Source organism: Lepidothrix coronata, unplaced genomic scaffold, assembly GCF_001604755.1.
Source record: "Lepidothrix coronata isolate B3197 unplaced genomic scaffold, Lepidothrix_coronata-1.0 Scaffold83, whole genome shotgun sequence".
Taxonomy (NCBI): Eukaryota; Metazoa; Chordata; class Aves; order Passeriformes; family Pipridae; genus Lepidothrix; species Lepidothrix coronata.
The window spans coordinates 378,411-405,891 of NW_016690263.1; the positions used below are offsets into that span (position 1 = coordinate 378,411).

The 27,481-nt window shown below is 43.5% G+C and overlaps 1 protein-coding gene across 1 annotated transcript; it reads left to right on the plus strand.

Annotated features, from left to right (window-relative positions):
- Positions 1 to 333: 333 nt before the first annotated feature.
- Positions 334 to 27,481, plus strand: EGLN3 (egl-9 family hypoxia inducible factor 3). The gene is made up of 5 exons (XM_017820469.1): positions 334 to 736; positions 22,298 to 22,417; positions 24,313 to 24,449; positions 25,134 to 25,207; positions 26,354 to 27,481. The coding sequence occupies exons 1-5, from the start codon at positions 380 to 382 to the stop codon at positions 26,389 to 26,391; spliced, it is 726 nt and encodes a 241-aa protein (XP_017675958.1). The 5' UTR covers positions 334 to 379; the 3' UTR covers positions 26,392 to 27,481.

Consider the following 27,481-nt stretch of genomic DNA (forward strand, 5'->3'; position numbering starts at 1 on the left):
CACCCCCGCGCGGCGGCGCGAGCACACATCCCGCACGTAGCCGGCGTGTTAATCAGCGTGGGGCCATCTGCCGCCGCCGTCCGCGCGCCGGGCGGGGGCTGCCGCGCCCTCCCGCACGCCCCAGGGCGGTCCCGCACGCTGCTGGGGCGGTGGCGGCGGCAGTAGCAGCGCTGGGCTCCGGCAGCACCGCCGCTCCCGCAGCGCCGGGCCGCGGTGCGTAGCCGAGCCCGCCGCTGCGAAAGTTTTGCCTCGCCTCGCCTGGCCCCGCGTCGCGGCGGAGCCCTTGCCCGGCTCGGCCTGGAGCCGGCGGCGGCCCGGCGGGCATCGCCTCCCGACGCGGGCGCCGGCAGGGCACCGGCGCTCCCGTCCCCGCCGCGCCATGCCGCTGGGGCACATCATGAGGCTGGACCTGGAGAGAATCGCCCTGGAGTACGTCGTGCCCTGCTTGCACGACATCGGCTTCTGCTACCTGGACAACTTCTTGGGGGAGGTGGTGGGGGACTGCGTGCTGGAGCGGGTGAAGCGGATGCACCGCGACGGGGAGCTGGCCGACGGGCAGCTGGCCGGCCCCAGCCGCGGCGTCGCCAAGCGGCACCTCCGCGGCGACCAGATCAAGTGGATCGGGGGCACGGAGGAGGGCTGCGAGGCCATCAACTTTCTCCTCACGCTGATAGACCGGCTGGTGATGTACTGCGGGAGCCGACTCGGCAAGTACTACGTGAAAGAGCGATCCAAGGTGAGGGTCCCCGGGGTCCCATCCCTCCTGCCCGCCCGCCCGCACCGGCTCCCAGCCGGCCCGACCCGCCTCGCAGCTGCTCGTGGGACCTGCTGGAAACTTAACACGGGCGTCCGCGCCGTCCGCCTGTGGGTGCCTGTGGGCTCGGGCTGTCCCGCAGCACCGCCCCGGGTTGCGGAGGCGCCGTGCGCTGCCCGAGGGACGCCCTTGCCGGCGGGCGGCCGGGTGCGGGGGTCCCTCGCCCCGCTGGTGCAGGCAGCGCTCCGGGGCGGCTCCTCTTGCTGGGTTTTCGCTGGGCTCTTCGGCTGCCGGACCCTGGTCAGTCCTTTGCCTGTTCCTCTGTGTGGCACCGGCGATCACTTCGCAGCCGTCCAGGGGGCTGCAGGCAGCTCCCCGCTTCTCGGTGGTGGGGCCGGACCCGCTGCACCCCGCCGCTCGCTACTGCTCGCCCCAGGTGCGGAGAGGGTGGACCGGCGCGGGGCTTACCCCGCCAAAAACGTCTAGCCTTGTCTATGTTTCGGGGGTGAGGAAGCTCTCCACCTCCCTCCCTGCGAACGTACCCAGGTCGGATCCTATTATTTGGTTGTTTGCGCCCATGTGGTAGTATTATACAAAGTAGTTTCGAAGTTCCTACTCATGGCAGCGTCCAGTAGCAGAAGAGATTATCGTTATTGCATTGGGTATGTGGCACAAAATAAGGGATGCTCAGTTTGAGCACTGCAAACTTTTGTCTTAAAGAGTTGTTTTTTCTAGGCTTTTTTGCTCAGAAATGGAGAGGACACTTGTGTTGTTATAGGACACTTGTATTGTTGGTTTCTTTCCCAATGAAGTTTATTTGCACTTGCAACGTCATTAGTTTGAGATAACTTGTCTTTTTTTTACTTGTCTGTTTTGCTGTGGCAAAGTGGACTGGCTTGGAACTAAGTTCATTCGTTGTCCTGAATGCTGAAAACATCCCCATTTATTTATTCCTGTAATATATAGTATATTTTCAAAATGTCCACTGCTTTCAGAGATATTCCAGAAACAAAAAACAATGAAACTTTAAAAAAATGACAACAGTGAGCAGTTAGGCATTTCTTTTGGCCCTTACTTGCACTGGACTAAGAGGATGTGTGAGTGGTACTGAGATTTATTTTTCCCCGCCACAAAAATGAAGAAAACAGAATGGTGATGCTTACCAGTTGCTTGGGAATACTGAAACCTACGCATGCACCCTCCCACATTTCCTCTCAGTGGTGGTAATAATAAAAGGTTGAAACACTGCTCCTATGCTTAGCTCCACTGAATTACTGATCATCAATTCAGTTAATGCTTGGGTAGATATGGTTTAAAATGTGGGTAGATTGGATTTCACTTATTCCTGTTGGGAGCCTGGTATTAGGAGGTATAAATAACCATTCTGCTTTGGCATACCTTTAAGGTCATCTTCGTCCTTTCTCTGGGTGACTTCTGTTTATTGCTGAAAGTGTGTTACTGGCTAATGGAGTGGGTGTTGAGGGGGTGAAAGAATAGGGGCTTACTTTAAAGTTGGATTGGAGTGAAAGGAGGTTGTCCAGCCTTTTTACAAGGTATTTGGAAAAAGACAACTGGATGAGTGAAGGCTTTTGGCACTGGGTAGGGAGAAGGATCTTTTGCTGAGTGACTTTGGGTTTTGGAGATGATTTTAAAACTGAATTGTGTTGTTCTTGAAGTCATTTTTGCACAAATGGTAATAACAGAAAGGACAGAACTTGTGTTATAAATAGACACCAAGCTACTTGCTTTAAAGAGAGACTTTCGATGCTTGTGCTTTAGTGTGGAAAGTGTCGGACTCTGAACAACGCATGGAAGGGCTACACAGCAATCCAGGACTGAAAGGGACTCAATATTGTTTGTAAAACTAAATGCAGAGAAATTTTTATCAGACATTAATAGTCACCAATCCCCTTGTTATAATAATAAGCACCATGGATATGTGAGGCCCTGGAATAGCAGCTGCCATCTGTAACTGAGATGTTGGATGTCTTCAGCAGGAAGATTATTCCTGTGACTAATCAACTGACTACTACAGTGCATGCAGGTTCCCACGTCATCTACTGACGTTTCTGTTCCATCATTAAACCTTCTCATTTTGCTTATCATCTAAAGTCTTGTGAATGCATATACACAAATCCCTAATTTAAATTCAGTGTATTTTTATCAGACAGATTATACACATAAATGGATGCCCATAAACTTTCATAGAACTTCTTTGTGGGACATATGCTATTGTAATTTATTGTTTTGGAATATAGGTATTATATGAGCTAAGAGTCCAGAACAATTTGTTTAAAATGTAAGCCTTTGGCTACATGGTAACTCCTCTTGTCATGAAAATGTATCCATCTCGTATTGACCCATCATTATTTAAAGGTTTATACTTTTAAATAAATAGTGTGACTTCAGTCTTCAGCCTAAGTGTTGGAAGAGGGGGAGAGGTTTACCTGGTAAATGAACTTATGTCAGATTACTATCAACTTAGCGTGAAGTGCTTCATGTTTTTGTAGCTACACAAAGGAACACAAGAAGAACTTTTGTCCATTAAAGGAAACTTTCCTTGTAGCTACATGAGAGAAGTGAGCCAGTTAAGATTTTACTGTTTCCAAATGAATTTCAAGAACATTTCAAGAAAGTTAAGATTGCATGAAAGAGAATGGATAGAAGTAAAATTTTACAAGGGTATTGGATATTCTTATGAGCTGTTGGTTGACATTTGAGGGCTGATAATGAAATGTAACCTTTCATCTTTGCAGACTAGTGATAAAAATCTATCTTTGGAGTAAGTCATAGTTTAAAATATTAGCTGATTAGATGATCAAAACATGGTTAAATGATCAAAATAACCAGATAATAAAAGGATTCTTCTGTTGATAGACTTGCACTGCTTGCTGGCTTTTGCATTCTCCTCAACTAGAGCCTCTGTTTTCCAGTAAGATAATACAAAGATTCCCTTTTTCTAGTAGGTAAATGGCTGAGAATATCACTGAGGTGTTGTTGATCCAGGTTTAGCCCTCTACTCAGAGTGAGAAGATTCATGTCCTTGAGTGGAGGGATGCTCTGGCCTGGGGACCAAGGTCACTCTGATTTTGAAGACCTCTTTCTACTCTATTGGAGCTTTGCTTGAAGAAAAGCTGGTGGGTGGTTGGGGCCAGGAAGAAAAGCTGCAGCTTGGTCTGTGAGGCCAGTCACCTGGAGTGCTCCCCAGGGTCAGATGATGCTCCAGGGACCACGTGTGAAAGGGTGTTGTGCTGCAGCTTCCAGTTCCTCAGGTCCCAAGGTCTCTTCTTTGGGTTAACTGGCATTTGCGGTGACTTGACGGGATGCCCTGTGGAAAATTCCCCCCGTATTATATGTAAGTAAGGGCAGTAACTCTTTTTTAAAGGCAGGAAAATATTCCAGAGGAGAAGCCCTTTCAATTTCTCCTTCAAGACCTGAGAAATATTTTGGTGGTGGGTGGAGGTTTTTTGTTTTGTGGGCTAGATTTTGTTTGTTTGGTGGTATCTTTTGTGGTTTTTTTGGTTTGTTCTGTTGTTTTGTTTTGTTTGTTTTTTTAGGAGCTTCTGGGGAGCCCTGGAAGTCCCTGCTTCGAGGAGACAGGGGACAGAGGATGGTAGGAACCAGGTTGGCTGGCTGGTGATGTGCAAACCTAAAAGCTGTGTTTGCAGTGTGATGGCTGGGCAGCTCATCTGCTGCTAAGAGGCTGTGGTTATTCCCTCTTTCTCATTTCCCTCTGCTGGTGAAGGGCAGCTTTCCCTGTGGTGGGCAGGGTCCCAGAGCAGTGCTGTCAGTGCCTGCTGCCCTCAGTGCTTGACGTGCTGCCAACAGGCTGCGTTGGTCCTCACGGGCGAGGGGTGGAAGGTACTTTGAACTGGTGTGACTGCACTCTGCATGGACTCTGCACCTCGTCCTGACAGCAGCACATTCTGCTCTGAGTCACAAGTACCCTCCTGGGTACCATCAAGGGCTGAAATCTATGTCAGGTCTGCCACTGGGGACATTGAGCTCATCTTGCACCTGGATACCAATGAGTCCTGCTGGCTAGAGAATAAGACAAGAATTCGTAATCTTAAGAGTTGATCTGTTGTTAAAGGAAGCCCATGACTGATGATTTCAGCTCAGAACACAACTGTTCACATTCAGTGTATCTGGCCTGAAGTTAAAAAAAAAAGTGTTTTCAATATGAGATTAGTTAATTTAGAAGTCCCTGTGGGATTTGAACCTTCTTGAAAACTTGCTTCCTTTATTTGTAGCTGTGAAACCACCCTGCTCACCTCACCCTGTTGGACCCTCTCTGATGGTCACAGGAGAAGCTAGTCTTTTGTGGTGGCACTTCATGCCTAGCAAGTGTTTGCTGAAAACCAGAATGGGTGGTTCTGCCTATCACATGATGGGGTGTTCTTAGGTAGGTTTTGAAACATGGTCTGCCTAGCAGCTTGTTACCAAGGTTTCTGTTCCTGAGGATTGGAGGAGTAGATGAGATGTCACAGGAGTGGTTTCACAAAGTCCCTCATAACTGAGGTAAGGTATTTTTGCATTTATGTACGAAGAAAGAAGAGGTCTGTTCTATAGCATTTGAATTCTATCCTTTGCAATTAAAACACCATGAAATGCTGAATTTTCTAACTTGAGGTGCAGATTTGAAGAGCAGGATAACAGAAAACTATAGGCATGGTAGGCTGAAGAGCAATACTGCCTATAGAAATATACTGGTTTATTATATGTCACAAAGTGGTTTTGATACTTTGGTAGCAACATGCCTTGCAATTAGTTTACTATGGGAGGTCCGATGAATACCACCATCCAGAAAAAATATGCATAACTTCTTTCTTTTAATCAAATGCACATGTTCTGGCATAATGGATAAGTTCAAATCTGTTCTTCTGGCCAGCTGCCGGCAGAGTCCAGAGCCACTGGAACTGTAAATACAACAGACAAGTCATTTTATGATATCAGACTGAAGAATTCAGCATTGGCACAGATCCTAGAGTGGTTGCTTTGGCTCGTTGTCAAAGCTGATGTTTACATCTGTGTTTGTCAAGCAAGATTAGTTAGCCTGGTTAATTATACACAGGAATGTATAATTTTTACTTGACAATCAGATGAGTATAAACTTGGGCATATTAGCACTTGTTTTTGTTCTTCATCAAATTATTCTCAATGACTTTTGAAACTTTCAAAAGAACTACTTCTCTGAAAGAGGCACTTGGAGAATCTCTCAGATTGTTTTTCACTCAGCAGGGACTGGGTATTAGAGAAATGGGTCAATATTTTACAGACAGTGATGCACATATCTGTAAGTGGGTTCAGAAGCATGCGGAACCTTTATGAAATGGTATTTGAGGTAATACTTGGGTGTGGAGGTTACAACCAGATAGAATTTGGTATCTATTATGTATCATCGCTCTTAAAAACCTGACTGTAGTGCACTGCTAGACTTATTTCATGGTGACAAAAACATGCTGCCTTCAGTGTGTGTTACACCAGAGCCTTTGGCAGCCAGATGTCTTCTCTTGGTCCTCCTTTCCCACTCTTGCAGAGGAGAAGTATGTCTGCCTAGTGACCTTTCTTACACTGTGCTAGGAGCCTTCTATGTGCTTTACAGTCACAGTCCCAGAGGAAGGCAGAAGGTTGTTAATCCTGTAAGAGAAGGGAAATAAACCAGTGCTCTCAGGCAGTGCTCTCAGATAATGTAAAGATCTGAGTGGTCTGTTTATCCTGAGTTTGTGCATGTGTTTGTGGCATCAGGGCAGGTTACTTAATTTTTTTTATTGTCTGTAGTTTTGCAGTCCAGCAAAGACTCTTCACGAGTCTTACTAGACTCTGGAGTTAGAGATTGATGGCAAAGAGGTGAAGTTTTCCATAATGTCTCCCATATTGGTAGTGCGTTTTTCACAGTAACTTCTTATTTGTTGCAGTGCCTGCTCTAGTGCCACTCCTTGCTAGCAGCACTATGTCAGCTCTTAATGCCAGAGACTTGTGGTAGCCCTGCTGGTATGCCTGCCAATATCTTGATTATTTGTGAGCCCTAAATACCTATGTGCTTCTAGTTTGTGTGTATGAGGGCTCGTTGCTCATTAAATGCCAGTGTAACTGTAATATAGGTGGCATTAAGGCCTCTGCATACAGGGAGTGTTTGTCCTTTGGACTGGCGGGGGAGTGTGCAGCATTGCAAGGTGCATTATCCTGAGGAGAACCACTGGGCAAATGGCAAGAATCAGAGTTCAGTGCCCCGTCCCGCTGAGCTTGCGTTTTGAGAGGGAGGAGAGTTGGTCACAGAATCATGGAATCAGTCAGGTTGGAAAAGACCTCTGAGATCATCGAGTCCAACATATGACCAAACACCACCATGTCCCCTAGACCATGGCACTAAATGCCATGTTCAGTCTTTCCTTAAGCACCTCCAGGGATGGTGACTCCAGCAGCCCATTCCAATAGCTAATCACTCTTTGTGTGAAGAATTTCTTCCTAACATTCAAGAATTTCTTCCTAATGGTCCTTACTATTAATATTTGTACGCCTTTTCCCAAGGTAATTATTAATGGATAATTCAGTCCATTACATACAGCTCATTGCTAATAACAGTATATGTTAAAATGGAGATTGATGCTTATTACACTGATGCAGGGCAGGATGTACACAGTAAAAGTGGCTTGTTTCTTTGCATTAAGGATTCCAGCTGTGTGAATCCCAGTGTCTTTATTTGATTTCACAGTAAACTCTTCTTTCTTTGACTTCAAAATTTATCTGGATGGTGGCTCAATACAGCCTTACCTTGAATGTTGTTTCCTGAGAAATTTGCTCAATTAATTACATGGAAGTATCTTCTCCCTCCTCCTCTTCTATCTTGCACACTGTTTTAATTTTTTTTTTCCCTGCAGTGATGGGGTTGTTCAACAGTGTCTTTACTCCTTCAGCAAGTCCTTTACACATATGTGTAGAAGGGGATGAGATAGAGGGAGAAGATAAAACCACAATGTCCAAGCATGAATGTATTTTTAATTAGATGAATTTTTGATGGTTGTTGAATAGACTTGACAGACCTGGAAGAGATTAATACTTTTATCAAATGTTTCAAGATGACTCTTACAAAGTCAAAGAATCTTTTTTTTAAATTTTTTTTTTTTAACTAATTTTGAGGTGTTTACTTTTTAAAAAGTTTTTTACTGTTCCTCTTGCAGTTGGATTGCCTTTTCCCAATATGTAATGGGCCAGGGGCAAGTGGTCCTTTGGCACTAATGGGCCATGTAACACTCACCCATCTTGCAGTAGATGGCTTGAGAAAATGAGGAGATCAGGAAGGGAAGCCTAGGAGTAAGTGTTGCTGGTTTCAGATTAATGGAAAAGGGGTTGGATTTATCATGACTGTAATCCTTCTGTGACAAAGCTGAAGACTGAAATAAGATTGTTAGAAAGCTGCCAGCAACACAAGCCTCCCTAGGCTTCTGTGGAAAGATTTTGTTTTATTTATAGATGAATTCTTGGTAAGAGGTGTTTTGGAAACTGCTTGTGGTATCTGTGCCTAGGGCAGATGATGGCTACTATGGTGGGCTTCAAGGTGAATAACTGATGCAGTGGTACAGAATGTGGTGGGCCTTGACAAAAGACTTTGGCTGATGCATAGCACTACATAGCAATTAGTTTAGACCTTTTACTGCTTTAAAAAGAGCTGACAGGGAGTAGGTCAGAAAAGCAAGGTCTCTGTTCAGGCAGTGAGATGGAGTAAGACCACGAAGGAGGCTCATGCCAAGTAAAACCTCTGTCTCCTGCTGTTTAAACTATTCACAGGCATGTCATCCCATCAGCACACCACTCATGATCATTGCTGTGAGTGATTTGATTCCTTGGCTGTAAGGCCCATTTCCTCTCTGTCACTCACACATATGCATTTACTATCTCTCAGTGATAGAAAGGAGCTTTTTGCCCTGGAGTCATTTTTCTCTTGATATTGTGCTTTGATAAGATTAGTAGATGAAGAAACTTAGTGCCATATGCAAAGCACTTATTAGAAAGCAGTCGATTAAATAAGTTACTTGTTGCTCTGATTTTTTGCAAATAAAGTAATGCAAGAGATTTCTACTGACCACAATGGTTCCACGGAGGCTTACTAAATGTTCATGCCATCAGCCATCCAGCTAAAAATTAATAGTGTAAATTACAAGAGTACAGCATAGCATGCTGTTTGCACTGACTGGAAAGAGCACAGTTTGTCCAAAGCTTTGACAGTTGGAAATGGCAGGGTAGCTTTGTCTTTTGCCAGACATCAGGGAATTGCATCCTAGTTTGTAGCAAAAAAGACGATAACCATTTTGAGTCTTGTATCTATGTAGTTCATATGAAGTCTGTTTTCTGTGCTTTCTTTCTGGACCTGAAAATCCAAACAAGAAATATGTCTGCATTTTTCTTGTCTCTAAGTCATAATAATAATTAATCATTGCTTATGTCTTCTTGTGCTGTTATTTTTTATGCAAATTAGTAAAACAAATATTTTTAAAGTTTTGGCCCCAGTTCAGCAATTCACTTAACTACTTTTTTTTAAAGCTCTTTCAGATAAATGGGACCTGAAGCATATCCTTTGGTGCTTGGCTTAGAGTATGCTAGAATATGTTTAGAAAGCTTCAGGAAAAGTTGTAGTGATTTCTTGTGCCATTCCTGGTCTTGCTATAAATTTTTTTCTTCTATTTGAAGTGCAAGCCATCTTTTATATGGTCTCTTGGGAGGCAGCAAGGAACCTTACTTGATGGAATAGATAGCAGTTGTGATTTTATGACCTTTGCAACTGACTGTCTTGCAGCAAACCTGTCTTATACCATTAACAGTGCCAGTTATTCCAGTAATACATACAAGGAGATAGGCAGTGCGTGGTGGGGAACACCCCCCTGAATGGGAGAAGCCTTGGGTGCAAGGACCCCAGCTGGATAGAGCTTATTGCTAATAACATCAAGGTCGTGAATTTGATCCCTATATGGGCCATTCTCTTGAGTGTGACTTGATGATCCTTTTGGGTCTCTTCCAACTCAGAATGTGATCCTGAGTGATTCTGATTCTGAGTGGCCTTCATTGTAGTGGATGGAGCCTCTTGACTGCCCCGAGACTCCAGGGGGTGAAGAAAGTGTCTTGCACAGCCCCTCACTGGACCACGTGGGTAGGAAGAATAGTGCAGAACCAGGATAGTGAAGAAGTGGGGGGGAGAAGGGAAGTGTCAATTAGTCCTCAACTTGCCTGTTCTTTGGTTGTTAACAGTCTTAGGGTGTTGTTGCTTGCTGCTGATGACTGTGTAACTGCACCTTCCCCTTCTGATTTCCCACAGGAAACCTGGTAGAAGTAGTCTGAGAAGTGGAAAAAGAAGCTTCGCTGTAGATGCTGTAACATGTCCTGTTGTTAAGACACATAGCTATGTCATATGTGCACAAACAGAACAGGGTCCCCAAGGTTGTATCAATAACTCTGTTCTTTACAATATTCACCAATGTTTCCACTTCCACTGAATTAACATGAAGCAGGCCAACATGAAGAGTCACCGCCTGGTTAACTGTTTTATAGACTTCCTCTTCATGCAGGAGCAATGAGAGGATTTATGAATGCTGGTCCTCATTGCCAAATTTGCTGTAATTCAACATTTCGTGGTGGTCAAACACTGAAGTGTCAAAGTTGTGCATTTTACTATTATATTTCTGAGTGCAAAACTTGATGTTTAACTAGTGACCTAAAGGCTCAGTACCAGTCTCACACTTGGACTGATAATTTCTTGGCAAGGTTAAAAACGTGGTTGACTTGGATTTTGTTTGTTTGTTTCTTTACACTGAGATGTCTCTGTAACTGAAACAAATACAATTTTATTTCTTTGTTAGTTTACTTTTGTCTCTTGCTGGCACTTGGCTAAAAGCCTGTTTCACTGCTTACCATCTGTAGACACTACTGCTGTTAGTTATGAGCTCAATTAGTACAATGTTTTGGCTGCAGTTAGGAAAGGCACTGGCTGTGCCAGTGGTGGCCATAGCTATGGGCAGACATGGTACCTACTTCACCCTCACCCCTGAATGGGCACATGTAACCCCATAGCTCTGCCTTCCCTGCATTCATCTGTCCTGCCTTTCCCCTTTGTGTTTCTCATTGCAGAGATGTACTTGCACCCCACACCTCTAGCAAAGCCAGCTGCAGGACCCCCACCAAGGGATTTCTTACCCTGGTTCTTACCACAGCCTGTCATGCCTATACAGTCACCAACTCTCATTTCAATCCCAGGGATGAGGGCTGCTTCTTCCTCTGGCTGCCCAACCAGCTGGCATCCTGGGAGAGCAGCCCCTGTCCAACCTCCAGTTTGGCTCAACCCTGGCTGCCCCTGTGGTGGTTCTGAGTACATGCTGCTCTTGTCACTCTGGCAGCCAGAGAGGAAAGATTATGGAGAGGAAGAGGAAAAAGGAGGGGAATGAGCCAGAAAGACCACTCCAGGCTTTCTGCATCCTCAGGAAACATCCTGAACTCACACTAGAGAGACCACCTTCTTTGCTCAAGAGTTGCTGTGCTTCCTGCAAAAACTACCTTAAATGCCAAAGAACATTATTACTTTAAGACTCAGCCCTGAGCTGGGTCTTGAGAAACCTCCCAAGGACTGCTGGTTCAGTGAATTGTGGTGGGAATGGCTGGGTAATGTTCTGGAGGGGACCGCAGCAAAGCAGAGCAGCAGGAGTGAGCAGGCTGGAACCTGTCAGGCCTGCTGTGTCCCTGTGCAGGGAACCTGTCAGGCATGGCTGTGTCCCTGGGCACGGCCACTGTCCCAGCAGGACGGTCAAAGCCTATGTCAGTGGCTGCAACGCTGGCAACCTTTAGGGCTGGTCACTTCTGTCAGGTGGTGGCAGCATAAATCCGTGGGAGAGACTTGACCAGTGGAAAAAGAGAAGTGGGAATTCTGCAGCTCATGTTCAAATCCAGAATCTGATGTCCTGCATCTGGGTTAAAGACCAGACTTCCTTTTAAGAGATGAGAGCTTTTGTGAATATCTTTACGATGTGCAAATGTGAGGCTGGAGCTCAGTTTCTTGTGTGTGTGCATGTCTGTGTCTGTGCAAGCTTGCCTTGATCAGAGTTGCTGAGTTTCTGTCTATACTTACTGGTGCAAGTACGAACTGTATAGGTGGAAGAGAGGGGAGGCACTGCAACACTTAGAAAGATTTATTTGGGTTTTTTACTAATATATTTTATTGCCTAACCTTAGAACAGGTGTATAGTTATATTACTATGAAATTGCCTTGAATCTGAATGTCTTGTTTCCCTTCCTACATGGAAAGATGGTGTGTTACTCCATATACATCCATCTCCTTTAAGTAAGAGATTGAACTGTTGTAATGTGCACATGTACACAGAGCAGTACAACTTTATGTGCAGGCAAAGCCTTAGAGGTAAAGACCACACAAGCTACTGAAGTGTAGCAGAAATTATTCCTGATGTTACAGGTAATTTTAGTAAGTTTTACCAATAAATACTCATTCACACAAAATCCTATGCAGGAATACATGTATTGTTAGCTAGGCAAGGTCCTCTCTAAAGGTGTGGGTGAGCAAAAGATGTGTGGAGGGTGACACTGCTTCCTTCCAAAATTAACATAGAAGATAACCGGTCTCATCAAATTAGCCTTGATTTGGTGCTACTGCTGTGATAACAAACCATTGATCTCCCTGTTTATTCAGTGCAGTAATGTCTTAGCAGGCTCAGAAGCCTAGACAGCTTTGACAGTTCTGGGAGGACCCTTGAGGAGTGTTTGGGGTACCTGCCAAGTGTGACAGTGCTTGTCTGAACCCTGCATTCCTCTCTGGCAGTGGAGAGAGACTTTCACTAAGCCAAAGGGGACAAAGGAAACCATTTCCCCGGTGTGGTGCTGCCTCTGCTGTGGGAGCATGCGAGGTCACAAGAGGTGTCCTGGGCGGTGTCCCCAAGGAAGGACTGTGCTGCACAGCTGGGGTCTGCTGTCCCCATGGCACACCTGGGTCAAGGTGGTGGCTCATCACCTCTGCCTGCCAGGGTGCCCAGGGCTGCCCCGATGAAATCCCAGGAAGTGTACGAAGTGCTGCATACCATATGTGAGCTGATAAGTCTTATGGGCAGCGTTGCTCACTTGCCCTGGGCCCACAGGCTAAAAGTAATGGGTAATAGTAAAAAAATGATGTTGGCCAATTCGGGCAACTCCAAAACCAGCAAAACACAGTTTGCCTGTGTTGTGGCTGTCTTTCGTGACCTTTCTTTGCGCAACCAGAAGAGCACCAAAATGTGCAGAGTTCTTTAAATGTTGGAAAAAAAAAAGTCGTGTAATCCTCTGGGTGATTAGTACCAGAACTGAGAAGGTCTTAAGTGCTGACAAAGAATGAAAGGCTGGAATATTTCAGGAACTATGAAATTATCTTTCTACTACACAGATGAGGATATTCCTCAGAGGATGTCTCTGCTGGTTACCATGCCTTTATTCCCTGCTGAGAACCTGAACATACAGGGACAGTCCTTACAGATTTTCTTAATGAGCCTGCACTTACTTATGAATTTGCCTTTCTGCAGGGGTGGCGTTTGTCATGGTGTCCCCCCAGGGCTCATTACAGGGGATGCTTTCTCCATCTGCATCAATTGCTTGAGATGCTTTCTCATTAGTGCAACTTGACCAGGTTTGGTTCTTGGGGGAGAGGAGGGGACTGAAAGCGTTTTCTGTGTGATGAAAGAGGGCTTCAAGAACACGCAAAAATAATCCTAAAATTTAATTAAACAGTATTATTTTTTTAAGTGTGGGAAATAAGCGTGTGTGCCTCTGTGTGCAGCAGAAGGGAGAGAGAGCCCAGTAAGAACGAGAGACGAGAAGCGCCCTAATTGCCTGTGCGCTCGCTGCATATGTGGGTTTCCCCTCTTCCCTCCGCAGCCTGTCTCTGAAGTGCACTCTGGAGTAAAGTTTGCGTTTGATCGCCGATCGCCTCACGCTCCGCACGTAGCACTGTCGTTAAGCCATCATCTCGCTGGCCCCGAGCCAGGGCTCCGCGGCGCAGGGCCGGGCGGTCTCTCTAAACTGAAACAGCCTTTATTGATAGATCGATGCACTGCGCATGTTTGCAGCTGCTAATTGGATACTTAATCTGAATATCCTTGACTGAACTAATTCACTGGCAATAGCCTTTTAAATTTCAGGTCCTGCCGTGATGGTATGCCTGCTCTTCACAGCACGCTAATCGCTTCTCAAGCGGCATTGTCGCTGTGTGCGTGCAAGCCACAACGACCCAGTAATGTCGCAGACCAAAATGTAGTTTTAGGTCGGAGGAGGATGTAAAATAAAAATCTTACCTGATTTTTGCCTTTGCATAAGATGAGAGGAGTACTGGAGAAAAGTGCTAATTGACAGGCATGCAGACGTGTAGATTAATTAAGCGCACAAGAAAGGAGGTTAATACTTTTAATTATTAGAACAAAGATGTGCACCACAAGGACAGTTGTGATCCTGTGGCAATTTCGGATTTGTTTCCTTAACTTTCAGTGTTCTGTTTTCTCCTTGCCATGCCCAGAGGCTGAATACAGAGAGTTTGGGTGATGGAAAGCAATCTTATTTTTCTTGGCTTTTTTAAAAAGCAGGCAATGTAGTCAGTATATACAGTGGCAGATGAATGCCTGGGACTCTTCTGCCCAGGAAATCACCAGTCAGACTCCTCTTCTTGGAAGCCTGGAGAACTTCTCCCTCAGTCAATTTCTTTCAGAGTTTCCTGAATTGCCCCTTCACTTTAGGATCCCATAAGGTTCTGGAGATAGCTCAACAGAACTCACCACTGCCTCCAAAGCTTGGTTCACAAATGCTCCCTATTCTCTTGACAGTTGCAGGTGGCCACCACTGACATGAGGCATGGCTATTCCATGCCTTCCCATTTCACAGTGGCACTGCTCTAGCAGCCAGCTTGAACTTGAAGGGCATCCAGATTTATCTCTAAGCATGTGTTCAGTGAAGAAAAGAAATTAAAAAAATTGTCACAGGCTAAAGCAGTCTTCCACATTAATAGGACTCTTCAGGCCATGAGAAACTAAATTTTGTTGCCAATTATTAGGAAAGCTTCTTAAGCTCCATCACGTATTCATTTAATAGGGAGCTCATTTTTATAGCAGCATCAATCTGTGATCTGGCATCCTTACAAACACATTCCATAAGTTTTGAAAGCTTATTAGGGGCTCCTTGAGCTACCACTATATAACGTGCCAGTCATCAACAGCTGTGTGGCATGGAGATAATCTATGAACAGAGCTTTCATGGGTAGTTCTTTCTGTCTACTCTTAGTTCTTAGAAGAAATTTAACAAGCAGGAACAGTTTTCCATCTTATGGTAATTAGAATGTTTTCAGGTAGTAATAGACTTTTGGTTGATAAGCAAAAATAAACCAGTGTCTTGTCATCTTTTTCCTGCAGATGAGAGAATAGTCCTTCCCAGACTCTTGGGCTGTTCCTCAAAATATTCTCAAAAGCTGAGCTTTTATGTACCTAGAAACAATAGTCAAGCTACCACGGTTCATGCAAAAGACTAAATAAAATAATAAAGGAGAGATGAGGTTGCAGTTCTTGGAGGATCTGAATCTGATGATTAAGGTTGCATGTAAGCATAGAGAAACAAGTATCAGATGTCCTGGCTAAAATGCTATGCAATCCAAACAAGATTTTTGTACAGATGCAAGTACTTGCCCAGCAGAGAGGTATTAAAAAACCAACCAACCATGCAAACAGACAAAAAAACCCCCTGATGGGCATCATGAAAACAGCGTTATGCACCTGAGATGAGAAATTATGAGAATGGATGTATTTTCACTTGTGTGATTGCATCTCTGGCCATAGAAATGTTCTTCTTTCCTCTAAAATGCTCGGGTTTGCTGACATAATACAAGAGCCAGGAGCAAAAATAACTGTGATCATGGCAATCTCATCTAAGATGTAGTGCTCCAGAGATGAGTCACCTACTGGTAAAGGGTCCTATCAGTCTTTCATATCTTGTTTGCCATGGCTCATCTGCCCCTTCATTAGACACTTGTAACCTGCATCCAAGGTGACTTTGTGTAGGACTACTTCTGCAAGCTAAGAAGGAAGTGTTCAGCAACCTGTTTTTGGAGCTGAGTTTGATCTGCTTTGTGTTTCAGACAGAAAATAACTGCTTCACCAGGGTGTTTATTGTTATTTCTGTTGGATTTTTTGCTTTTCAGATGTCTTCCACATGGCTTCCGTTTAGGCCTCCATATGAATTTGAAAGTTGAAGTGAAAAGTTCTGTGTGTCTTGCCCTGCCGAATTCTAGCACTTTCCCCAGTATTTCTTAATTTCAAAACATAAGCTCCTTCCTCACAAAACTTTTCTTCTCTCTTGCCTCTGCCTCTGAGCAAGAAGCTGATAAAAGAGGAGATGGCAAGGTTTAGCTCTCTAACAGCTGTTTGATTGAAGACTGATAATCCAGTTATGGGTGAGGAAATGAGGGCCCAGTTTCTTATGCAATACTGCCACTGAAGCCCATTTCATGTGTTGCATGACTGCAGCGAGCAGGGTTTCACCCCCTCTTGGAACTGGTGATTCCCTTTCCAACAGGCACAAAGCTAATGTTTCTGATTTGTTGGTGTTTTAACATAATTTTCTTCCCTCTGTTTCTTCTCATCCCTACAGAGTATTAAATTAGACCAATTTTCCTAGTTCATGCCTCAGTATAGCAGTTGAGTGTTTTAACTTTCATAAATTCAAACAAACTAATATTTAATAATGTTCATGAATATTTTATACTTAACCATTATAAGCTACATGGCAGAAAACTCTTGGGTGCAATTGGGTGCAACAAGAAATTACTAAAGAAACATCCTGTTGTGCTTGTGTGTCAGACAAGCCTCAACTGAGAATCTCTTGTCTTTGATCATGAAATGTCAGACTACTCATGTTCTTTTAATGTAGAGCATGCTGGGTGCCTTTCACTTTCTGGATGTACAGACTGTGCACGTCTATGAACTAGAATCAGGCTGAGCACAACATGCACTTAGACCATCAAGTGAACCCTGGTAGTCCTCATTTTCTAGAGGACTGGTCAAGTTATTTTTGTTTGCCCTCAAGTTCAGGTCTGAGAACCACATATTGGGCTGGAATTTGGGAAGTGTGTAGCCAAATAGAAACATATTTGAAAGCTGTAGTGGCTATAGCACTGTTAATTCTCATTAATACCTTGGTTTTCTAGGCAACCATCATAGTGATATTGTAGAGGAGTATTGCTTTGGGCCTGTATAGCACCTTTCATCTAACAGACGTCACAAGTAATTTCTGAATTTAACTGTTTGATGTACAAGAAATCATCTACACTAGGGATCAAAAGTAGCAGCTGTTCAGCAATATACAGTACAAATCTGGTACAGAAAATGGAAAACCATATTATGGAGTCTGTAGCTTAATCTGCAAAGGTGGTTGGTGTTGGCGGGATAGAGTTACACGGGTCAGGATTTTCTCTGCTGGCTGCAAAGGTCATACTAGTTCTGAGAGGAAAATACAGGATTAGTATGGGGTTACAATACCACCTATGCAATCTGCACTAGGAGTGTACTGAGGCCCTAGCTTAGTGCTAGGAGGTACAGAGAGCTTCTCCTTCTGACCTGGTGTGATCACCGCTTCTTATTAAGCAGTGTTAGCATCTTCTAGCTGAGGTATTTTCTGAAATGTTTTGTTCCAAGTGTCAGGCTGCTCTAGCACTGCTTATTTTGTGAAACGTAGCAGAATCATGTCTCACAGCATGATCCTGGCCATCAGCTAAGAGAATTTGTTTTTCTTCTTGCTAGAAGCACTGGGAGGCAGGGAAAAGTCCTCTCTATGGAACAGTTGTTTATTATCTGCCTCCAAACTTTGCTGGTGTCTTGCAGTTTGACTTGCAGATTTCTCTGGCTGACTTGAGTGTAATACTTAGCCTGAGTGATGAATAACATTTTTGCAAGCTTCTGTGCAATGTGGAATTTACTGATGATTCCTGGGTCCTTACTAAAGCTGGTAATTGCTGCTTGTTTAACTTGTGGTTGATTTGCACCCTTTTGGGAAAGCTAACGTTCCTGAAAATGACAGTACAGAAACTTAAGTCTTAATGTTTTGCTTTTCATTTTCCAAGTTTTGTAGTCTCTAATTTATAACTGTTGACTGCCAGAGCGTTGGTCTTCATATGATGGTGTGTGTATGTGTGACTGGAAAGGCATGCATCTGTATATCAGAATTTTTAACTGTTCAGTAAGACCAACCTTTCTATTTTAACTTAGAAAAGGGTAGTGTTGCTGAAATTTTCTGAGTGCTTACACTAGGAAGTTAAGCCAACTAACAGTCATTGTAATGGATTGTATTGGGAAAAAAAAGTTAGGTATATTCCTGCTCATTACAGCCTGCTGTAGTTAGTTTAGGTTTGGAGTTGGTTAACGAAGGGAGGAGTTGTATCCAAAAATTTGGAGTGTGCTCTTCTGGACACAATAGCCAAAAGTATAGGAAACATTTTTTACTCACATTCCATATGTGCACCTGGTAAATGGTTTGATTATTGTGATGGAGCATCTGGCTTTTGTAGCTAGACTGTGCACTAAACTGGCAAATAACATTGTTCACCAATTACCTAAATTAAGTCTGGGTCATGCATCTCATCTCCTGTTTCTTGTTTGCTTTGAATGAATCCAAAAGTAGTGCTAACAGCTGGAATCCCTGCTGAGGCCAGCTTGATCTGCTCTGGAGCTGCTCCAGCCAGTGCTCTGATAAAGCTTGATATCATTTCATCTAGGAGGACCAGAATGATTTCCCTTCATTGTTTAAGGTTTCATTCAAATATTCACTGTGCCAGGAAAAGGATATTTCACTTCTGCTTTTCTCCTTTTGCTGCTGCTACTAAAAAACTTTTTTCTCTTTTCTTTTCTGAAAGTTAAGCTAGAGTGTGGCCAGTGCTTTAGAATTCTGTGGAAATTGTTCCACTTCATCTCCAGGGAATCAGTGTTGCAATTGCAAAAGGTGCACACTGTAAATAAATAAATAAATAAATAATGCATCAACGTCTCAGAGACAAAGCACACGTTCTGGTAAGAGAACATATTATGTGGGGGAGGCTGGGGAAAACGCTGGCCTTCTGCCCGGATTTCCATAGTAAGTAAAGCACCTGAATCCCTTTAAGGATCTGGCCTACAGTCTGTTGTTGTTCAGCAGCTTTTTGATTGTGGCATTAAAAAAGAGTAGTAATATTGAATTAATTTTTAGGCAGTTCAGTAATCTTGGAATAATATCTACTCTCCAAAGAGAGACTTCAGGCCTTCATAATTTTGTGTTGTACATCGACTTAAAATCGAGGTATTATCAGTCAACAGAGTTTTGTTCCCATCTTGTGTCATCCCTCTGGTATGGTTAGCAGAGCTCTACCGAGCTCACACTGATAGTGTAGCTGCACATCCCCTTTGGAAGCAGCTGTGCCTGTGGCAGAGATGAGCACCCAGTTCCCCTGGCACAGCCCTCCTCCCTGCCTGTCTGTTGGAATCGCTGCCCCTTCTCCTTTGCACTCTCAGCTCCCAGGATGTGTTGGGTTTGCAGGGCAAGGTTTTGGTAGCTGGTGGTGCTACCAGGGTGACTTTTGTGAGAAGCTGCTAGAAGCCTCCCCCCATGTCCAACAGAGCCAATGCCAGCTGGCTACAAGGTGGACCTACTGCTGACCAAATAGAGAACTTGGAAATGAAGCTCATCCCAGGAAGAAGGGAGGGGTAGAGGGAAGGTGTTTTAAGGTTTGGTTTTATTTCTCATTTTCGTACTCTGATTTGATTGGCAATAAATTAAACTAGTTTCCCCAGGTCAAGTCTGTTCTGCCTGTGACAGTAACTGATGGGCGGTCTCTCCCTGTCCTCATCTTGACCTGTGAGCCTTTCATTACATTTTTCTCGCCCCTGCTCAGTTGAAGAGGGTAATGATGGAGCAGCTTTGCTGGGCACCAAGGTTGTGTTTCCCAGTGTATGAGGATCCAGTTTTGCAAAAGGTTACTATTTTAATTGTTAGATCTAATTCAGCTCACTGTGCATGGGATGGGTGAAGAGTGCACCTGCATGAGTTGCTGTGGGGGGAGGGATGCGTGAGGTGGGTTATCCACACCAGTGAGGGCACAGCTCCCTCAGACCATTTTTACGTTGCAGATACAGCTGACTTGTGGTTTCCGCCAGACTTCTGCTTCTAACAGACTTATTTCCAACACTGGCTGTAGGTTGACCCTTACTGCTGTTATCAGGCTGATAGTGAAATACAGATGCAGCTGTGAAGCCATATATAATGGCAGAATGACAACAGAGCAGACAGGGTCTACAGCAAAACATCTAGCCAACTGCCAGGTGTGATGGAAGAGAGCTTATTACTTGGAATTAAAGGTATTTGCTCTTGTTTAGCATAATCTCCTGCCTCTGTAGGCCACCAGTCTCTAGGCATCTGTGGCTTGAGGTGTCAAGGTGAAGAACAGGTCCTGGTGACTTACTTCTGCCTGCAGGTACTGTTCTGGTGCTTGTGGGGAGGAAGGAAAGTTAATTCATACATGCTGACTCCTGTGGATAGATTTTGTTCTTGGTAGCAGGGGGTTCAAGGGATCCTCTGTGCTGGCTGGCAATAGCTTCTGCGCTGGTGTTTGTTGGCATGGTGATTACCTTGGTGATTAAAGCAGCATGTGCTATACTCTAGCTGGTCATGTGCCCCATGAGAACAGCATGGCTTTAGCATGTGCTTGGAAGACGAAAACAAGACTTCTGGGGTTCTTAGATAAAAATTTCAACTGGTCTTAGTAAAGCCTGTACTGTCAATCTCCAACGCTATCAACTGTGCATGGCAGATCATTGGAGCAGGTCATACAAATGGTACACAGTCATATCCTTGTCCTGGGGGACAGGTATGGACAATACTCTTGCATCTGAAGGTAGGATGTTATGGTCTGAATGGATGGAAAACTAGATGGGCAAAAAACTGGTTGGATGGTTGGATTTGGAGGGTTGTGGTCAATCAGTCATATTATACCTGGAGGCTGGTAACAAATGGAGCACCACAGGGATCTATCATGGGACCAATCATGTTAACCACTCTTATTTATCAGTAACCTGAAGCAGATGGTAGAGTGCCCTCTCTTCAAGTGTGCAGAAGACCCCAAACTGAGGGGGCCAGTTGATGACCTCGAGGGCAAGGCTGCAACCAAAGGGTCCCAGATGGACTCAGGGAACAGGCCAACAGGAACCTTATGGAAATAAATATGGGCAAACACAAGTCCTGCTCCTGGGAAGGAAGAGTGCCTTGCAGCAGGCTGGGGGCTGCCAGCAGCTCTGATCAGCTCTGCTCCCTCCCCGGGGAGCCTGGGAACACTCAGGTGGTCTTGGTGGAAAGTGAACTGAACATGAGCCTGCAGCGTGCTTCCTGCACAAGAGGCTTCAGGGCACTATTTACAGAAGCACAGCACATAGATTGAGGGGAGTGATTATTGCCCTCTCATCTCTGGAGAAACCACATCTGGATACTGTGTGCAGCTTTCCAACCAAACTTAGTTCATCATCTCCCATCACTCTTGCTGCTACTACTGGCAGGCAATGAAAGGAAATGTCAGAGGACTGGGAACAAGACTTCTATTGCAACAACTTTAGGGGTGATTGGTATCACTACCAAGTAGCCCCAATAGTGAAGAATTGACTCTGAGACAAAGATCTATACCTTACCAACAGTCTCACCTGCTCTTCCCTGCATTCTGCTTAGGCTGCTAATGATGTCAACATCTTTGCTGTAAAAAGCCTTATAAGACGTTGACTGTCATGTGGTTTGGAGTAATTCATGTTAGGCTTATCTCATCATTCAACGTGAAATTTAAACCGTGAATTAAGCGATTGTATCAGCAAGTCTGAAGATGATCAAAGAGAGAAGTATGCTCTGAAAGCTGTTTGGTTAGTTCTGTGGCTCAGTCCATGAAAGCAAACATGCCCTGCCCTGTACAAACACAGCACAAAGGAGCTGCAGTTTTTTGCAGACTTTGCTCTGTGGACTTTTACCCACACTTCCTGGGAACCCTTACTTTGTGTTGGACTTAGGGGTCTATATGACAGTGACTGGAAGATATGAACAGAGGAGGATGATGGTAGTAAGGCATGACGTGCTCGGATTGCTTTCTACTTTCATTATGACTGGCAAATCAATTTTGCAATGACTGCTTATCTTTAGAAACCTAAGCAAACTTCAGCTGAAACTCCTTCAAAGTCACGTAGCTTGTAGATGACAAACTTGTACCATACATATTAGTGCTTTAGTTTAATTCAATTTTTTTCTACCTTAGTGTATATATTGTGAATTATGAAGGGTGTTTATTTTCCAGTTTGGAATTTCATTCTGGCTAACCTCTCCTGTGAAAGAAGTTTGTGCAAATATACCTTCTGGTGGTGTCTGCTGCAGGTTTTGGATTGATAAGCTGAAAAATACTGAACCAAACTGGTGATGGGAGGATGCTTAGAAAATTAAAACTGAAGTTAGGCATCTTGTAGGATTAATTATTTTACAATCTTTATCTTGCAGGCTATGGTTGCTTGCTATCCTGGAAATGGAACTGGTTATGTTCGTCATGTGGACAATCCAAATGGTGATGGGCGCTGCATCACCTGTATTTATTACCTGAATAAGAATTGGGACTCCAAGGTGAGTGAGCCACAGGTTTGAGGCAGAACATGAAAGAAAAACTACTTCAGAAACAGAGCTTTGGAGCTGTTGGTTTGTTTCTGTGAACTCTCAGCTTCTGAACAGCTGGTCTATTTTTCATCTCTCCATTTTTTTTTCTTGGTGTTTATGGCAACCCTTTGGAAGTAAAAAGCTGAACCGTTTCCTTACCATTCTCTCTCCCATCATACACACATACTCTTTTGTTGCTATAAAATAAAGCTTCTAAGCACTGAGCTGTGTGCTCTTAACACTTTGTTTAGAGGAAACAGCACTAGAAAGAAAAACAATCCACTAAAGAATAAGTGGATTATGGGAGCAGAGTAAAATGACAGTCCAAATTTGTGCCTTTATCATTCTTGATACTTCAGGCTAACCTGCAGAAGATCTTCAGACAGTTCCCTTTGTGGTTTTCTTTAGGAAGCAGTGGGGCTTAGTAAGAGGAATAAACACATGGTTTGGTTCATGCTCTCCAGCTTTGATTCTACCAGTGGGTCTCTTGACAGCACAGAGCTCTAGTTTCTGCCTATATTACTAAGACAGTTAAGTCAGCCTTGAATGTACCATACCTTTAAGTTAGGAACAAAAGAAGGGTTTGTAAAACTGCAGGATGTCTCTTTACAATTCTGTTGTCATAATGCAGCACAAACCATTCACGTGGCTGATCTATTGAAAATTTTCCAGTGTTTTTTGCTTCTCTAACCCGTTTTCAGGCCAAGATGCTCTTTAAGCACATGTAAATACTATGAACCCCCATAAGGGAGTTCAGGTATAGAGATGATGCCATTGAAAAATGCACTGTTGCAGAAAAACACATCCCTTTACAGAGAGTATGACAGTGAAACATCTCAATGTAATAAAATGAAGGAGGAGATGTGAGAGGAAATGCAAATATCCAATTTATTTTGTGCACTGCACTCTTACTCAGATAGTGAGGAAGCACCCGAGTGGGCACTAAGAAAAGCTAACTGAAATCCAGGACACTGATGGAGTTCATTAGGTAGGTGTGACGGTAATTTTATGTAAGTGTATGCTGGAGGAGATGCAATATAACAGTATAACTGTACTGGGCTTTGAAAGCAACTGTGGCTTTAAACCTGACCTAGTAGTTTCTCACTGAGATCTGCATGCCGCATAGAGGTACTACGTCGGGTCAGTGCTGGGTTGACAGCATCTTTGCTGTTCTCTGGTGCATCATAAAAACCTCCAAAGAACTCTCTAACAGCAGCAGGGATGAGGCAGGGTTCATCTTCATCTTTTGAAGTTTCCACAGTGCGTGCAGATCATCAGACCTTTTCCCTAAATATTATGGCACACAGAAAGGCAGAAATTATATGGGAGAGAAACGAGGCTATGTCTAAGTAAGGACAATGATGACTGGGAGCTATAATGTATTAAGGGGAAGCTTTACAAATCTAACAATAGAACAGACTTCACTCTTCCCAGGGCATAAAAGTTAATTCATATATTATCAGATGCAGGCACTGAAACACTATAAGCAGTGTCTACCAATTGCTGGGAGGAGAGTTTGAATTCAGGCTGGTCAGGTGGAGCAGCTCTGTGGTATTCACTGTTTCTAGAAATGTGACTGGGAGCTCAGAAGTTTCCCAGTGTTTGCTACAGGGCTAGCGTTATCTTTATCTTGGTTCCATTTACTTTAGATAGAAGGTTATGCTGAAGCATTACAAGCTGTTTGGGAAAATTAAGGTGGCCAGGAGATTCAGTAAGGTTTTCCAATGTTGTCACATAGCTGTCTTGGTTATCATTAGATGTTTATTCCTCATTTGTTGGGTGTTGAGGAGGGAGAAATAAGTTATGGTTCACATGAATGTGTGGATGTTAATATATGTAAAAAGCAATCTTTCCTTTTCTTTCAGCTGCATGGTGGAATTCTTCGAATATTCCCAGAAGGAAAGTCCTATGTAGCAGATGTTGAGCCAATTTTTGACCGATTACTTTTTTTTTGGTCAGATAGAAGGAACCCACATGAAGTCCAGCCTTCTTATGCAACCAGGTAAGTAGCATATTTGGTATTGGTATTTGGCTAGGAAAAACGCCAAAGCAGCTCTTCTACCGATATTTGTATCTAACATTATGGCCGTCATGTTTAAATACACATGTGCATAAAAAATAGGTTTTGAGTGAATTTTCTGGTTAGTCACTAGGAATTCTCTCATTAAATAAGGAAGAGCAAGCTTGAATGGTAAGTTTCCTTGTGTGATGGAAAAAAAGGCCTTTAACCATTGACAGGAGAAATCTTCGAAGCAGGCATAACTATTTAGCTGGGAAGTGCTGGGTTATTCTTTTGCCCTTGTAATACTATCGGGATTGTTGGGTCTACCATCTGTCAGCAGGCTATGAAAAGCTGATGTGATGCAGGGCAACCCCCAAGCTGCCTACAGGCGTCCCAGAGCAGAAAAACATGCAAAGGCCTGAAAGCTACTTTTGCCCTCTATTACCAGGGGCTGTGCTCTCTGTTGTGCCCCCAAGCAGAAATTCTCACCTATATTTCTATTTGACTTGATAAAATACATGCTAAAATGCTGTCTGTATTTGTCTATAAAGATGAGCCATTTTCATCCTATTTTTTTATCTACTAATCCAGTTTTGTTTTTTGCTTTCTCCATGGGCATAAAACTCCAGAGTTCTATTTTAATAGCAAAAGTTGAAACAAACACACGGTTTCTTTCTTTTATAGATATGCCATGACTGTGTGGTATTTTGATGCCGAAGAAAGAGCAGAAGCCAAAAAAAAGTTCAGGAGCTTAACGGGTATGATTTTTTTTTTTTAATAAATGTTCACCAGAAAGAATTTAATGCATTTGATATTTCCAAAGTCAGAGACAGACCAGGAATGATTCTGTAGCTAGAGGGGTATGTAATGCTTTTTCGGAAAGCTTTTTCACCTCTAATCACTAGTGAGTTATTTTATGCAAAGTGGAGAAGCTGTGGCAGAAGAAGATTTAGGCCTGGCCCTAGTATCCCTGTTGAACGTGATGGGGAAAATAGGAGAGACAGTTTCTGATTTTTCTCCCAGCAAATGACTGAGATTTTTTTTCAACCCAAGGTTCTACTCATAGAGTCAGATCATCTTTTGTTATTTAGGAGGTATATTTCTAAGTGGAAAAATTTATAGTGACCTTGGAATGTATAGATTATGAGCTGGAAAGAAGTGCATCTTTTGGCAGGCAGTACTGGAGTAGCTGTGATCATGGTGCACTTCAAGAGCTACCTAGTAGCTTCAAGTCAGCCCACAGACACTTCGGCAGAAGCCCACAAAGAGATGACCCCAGCTTTCTAATGGCAGCCACACTACCTGCTACTGTAGTAATGGCATATGAGTCATGGACTGAGTTGCCCAGATGTGTCCCAACACCCTACCTGGGACCATGATCAAAGGTTTGCTGTTTGGAGCAGTGTAAGATTTGGTCTTCAGGGGCTGCCTCAGGCAGTTCCTCAAAATACAGTGTGGAGAGCACTTGTCTTTTTGAAAACATGTGCAGCTGGGTTCAGCAAAGTTGTAATTAGTTGAATGATTTCCAGAACAGACTGTTGTCATCTCTGTACTTATATGCAAAGCAAATACTGGCTTCACTTTTAAAGGGGATTGTGAGCCAAGAAGTGGTGGGAGGAAGTATCACTAATCTGGAGTCTGAAAGTTTATTGGGCTTCTTAAATACTGTATGGGTCATCTTCAGTTTCGGTGGGACAAAGGTACAAAATCTTGGTGTGACTGTTTCATTAACATGCTGCGGTGTCATACAGCAATTCAGGCCACATAGTGGATTCATATCACAATTCTGAAATGGAAAGTATTGTCCATTGAAAACAAACCAACTTGTTTCTGAGTTTTCAGATGAGTTCTGTCAGAACCCCCCGGTTTAACTGCTTCTCACTTTTTTCTTTTTTTTGATGTAGATGCAAGGAAGAGAGAAGCACCTCTTAATGAAGACTAATCAACTGTTTCTGAACTCTTTGTGAGGAAATAAGATCCCAAAGATGACTTCCATTTCCAGCAAACAATGGCAAATCATTATTATGCACAAGAACGTACTGGTTTTGTCTAGAATGTGCATCTTATACTGATGGTACTTAAGGCAGCCTCCTGTCATGCTGCATCTGGCAAAAGGAACACTTGTTTTCTCTTTGCCTTTTGCTGGAAAAAGTAACCAGGGTTAAAAAGAAAAAAGAGTATCACTAAGCCTAGTAGTAGTGGCTCAGCCAACTGGCTTTTGATCACTCTTGTAACTAAGATAATGATCATTGGAACTAGTGGTAAAAACCTGAGTCTTATTTGCACTTTATGGTGAAGAAAAAGTCTAGCTCAATGGGAAGGAGCTTTGTAAGTTTAAAATCTGTGGCAGACTGGTAATAGGCACGGAGATATATTGGACATGTGAAACTAAATTGGATATTTCACAGATTTGTAGAGTGTCATCTCATGGTCTGTCCCAAGTGGAGCTGTTGATGTACTGTTCATCACTTTGCAGAACACTGGTTCAGCTCTTTGATAGCATGACTTTCCAAACAGATTTTTGTCTACACAATCATTGCATTTCCTGGATTTTGTTTGCTTTTCAAGAAGCAAGTTCTAGCTAGTTGCACTAGTTGCACTGCTCTTTTTGTCTCAGGACTGAGGGGTTAGTAGTTATGTATCTGTTCACAACTTTGTAAAACCATTTCCTTTCTGTTCTGAGCAGGATGGGTTCTACATTTTCTATTTTCACAGTTGGGTACAGCAGCTGTTTTCTCCCTAAAGTCTGGTAAACTTGGAAGGCTTATGGCACATAATACTTTGGCACTAAAGGCCAGTGATATGCAGAGTTTAGGGTTTGCTTTGTGACTTCTCCATCTGTTATGTTCTGTATGACACAGATACGAATCTGAAAGGAAAAGAGATATCTGGCAGTCTGACAAATATATGATAAATAATGGGTAACTTAGACTTGATTTTTATGTTGATTATTCTTAGTTAACACACTTGTTTAATTTTGCATGCATGTGTAATTTGAATGAAACAGCAATTCCGTTTCAGTTGGTCTGTTA

Coding starts and splice junctions, on each gene's coding strand:
- EGLN3 (XM_017820469.1), top strand. CDS start 380: ATGCCGCTGGGGCACATCATGAGGCTGGACCTGGAGAGAATCGCCCTG. Junction 737..22,297: donor ACGTGAAAGAGCGATCCAAG/GTGAGGGTCCCC, acceptor TTTATCTTGCAG/GCTATGGTTGCTTGCTATCC. Junction 24,450..25,133: donor CAGCCTTCTTATGCAACCAG/GTAAGTAGCATA, acceptor TTTCTTTTATAG/ATATGCCATGACTGTGTGGT.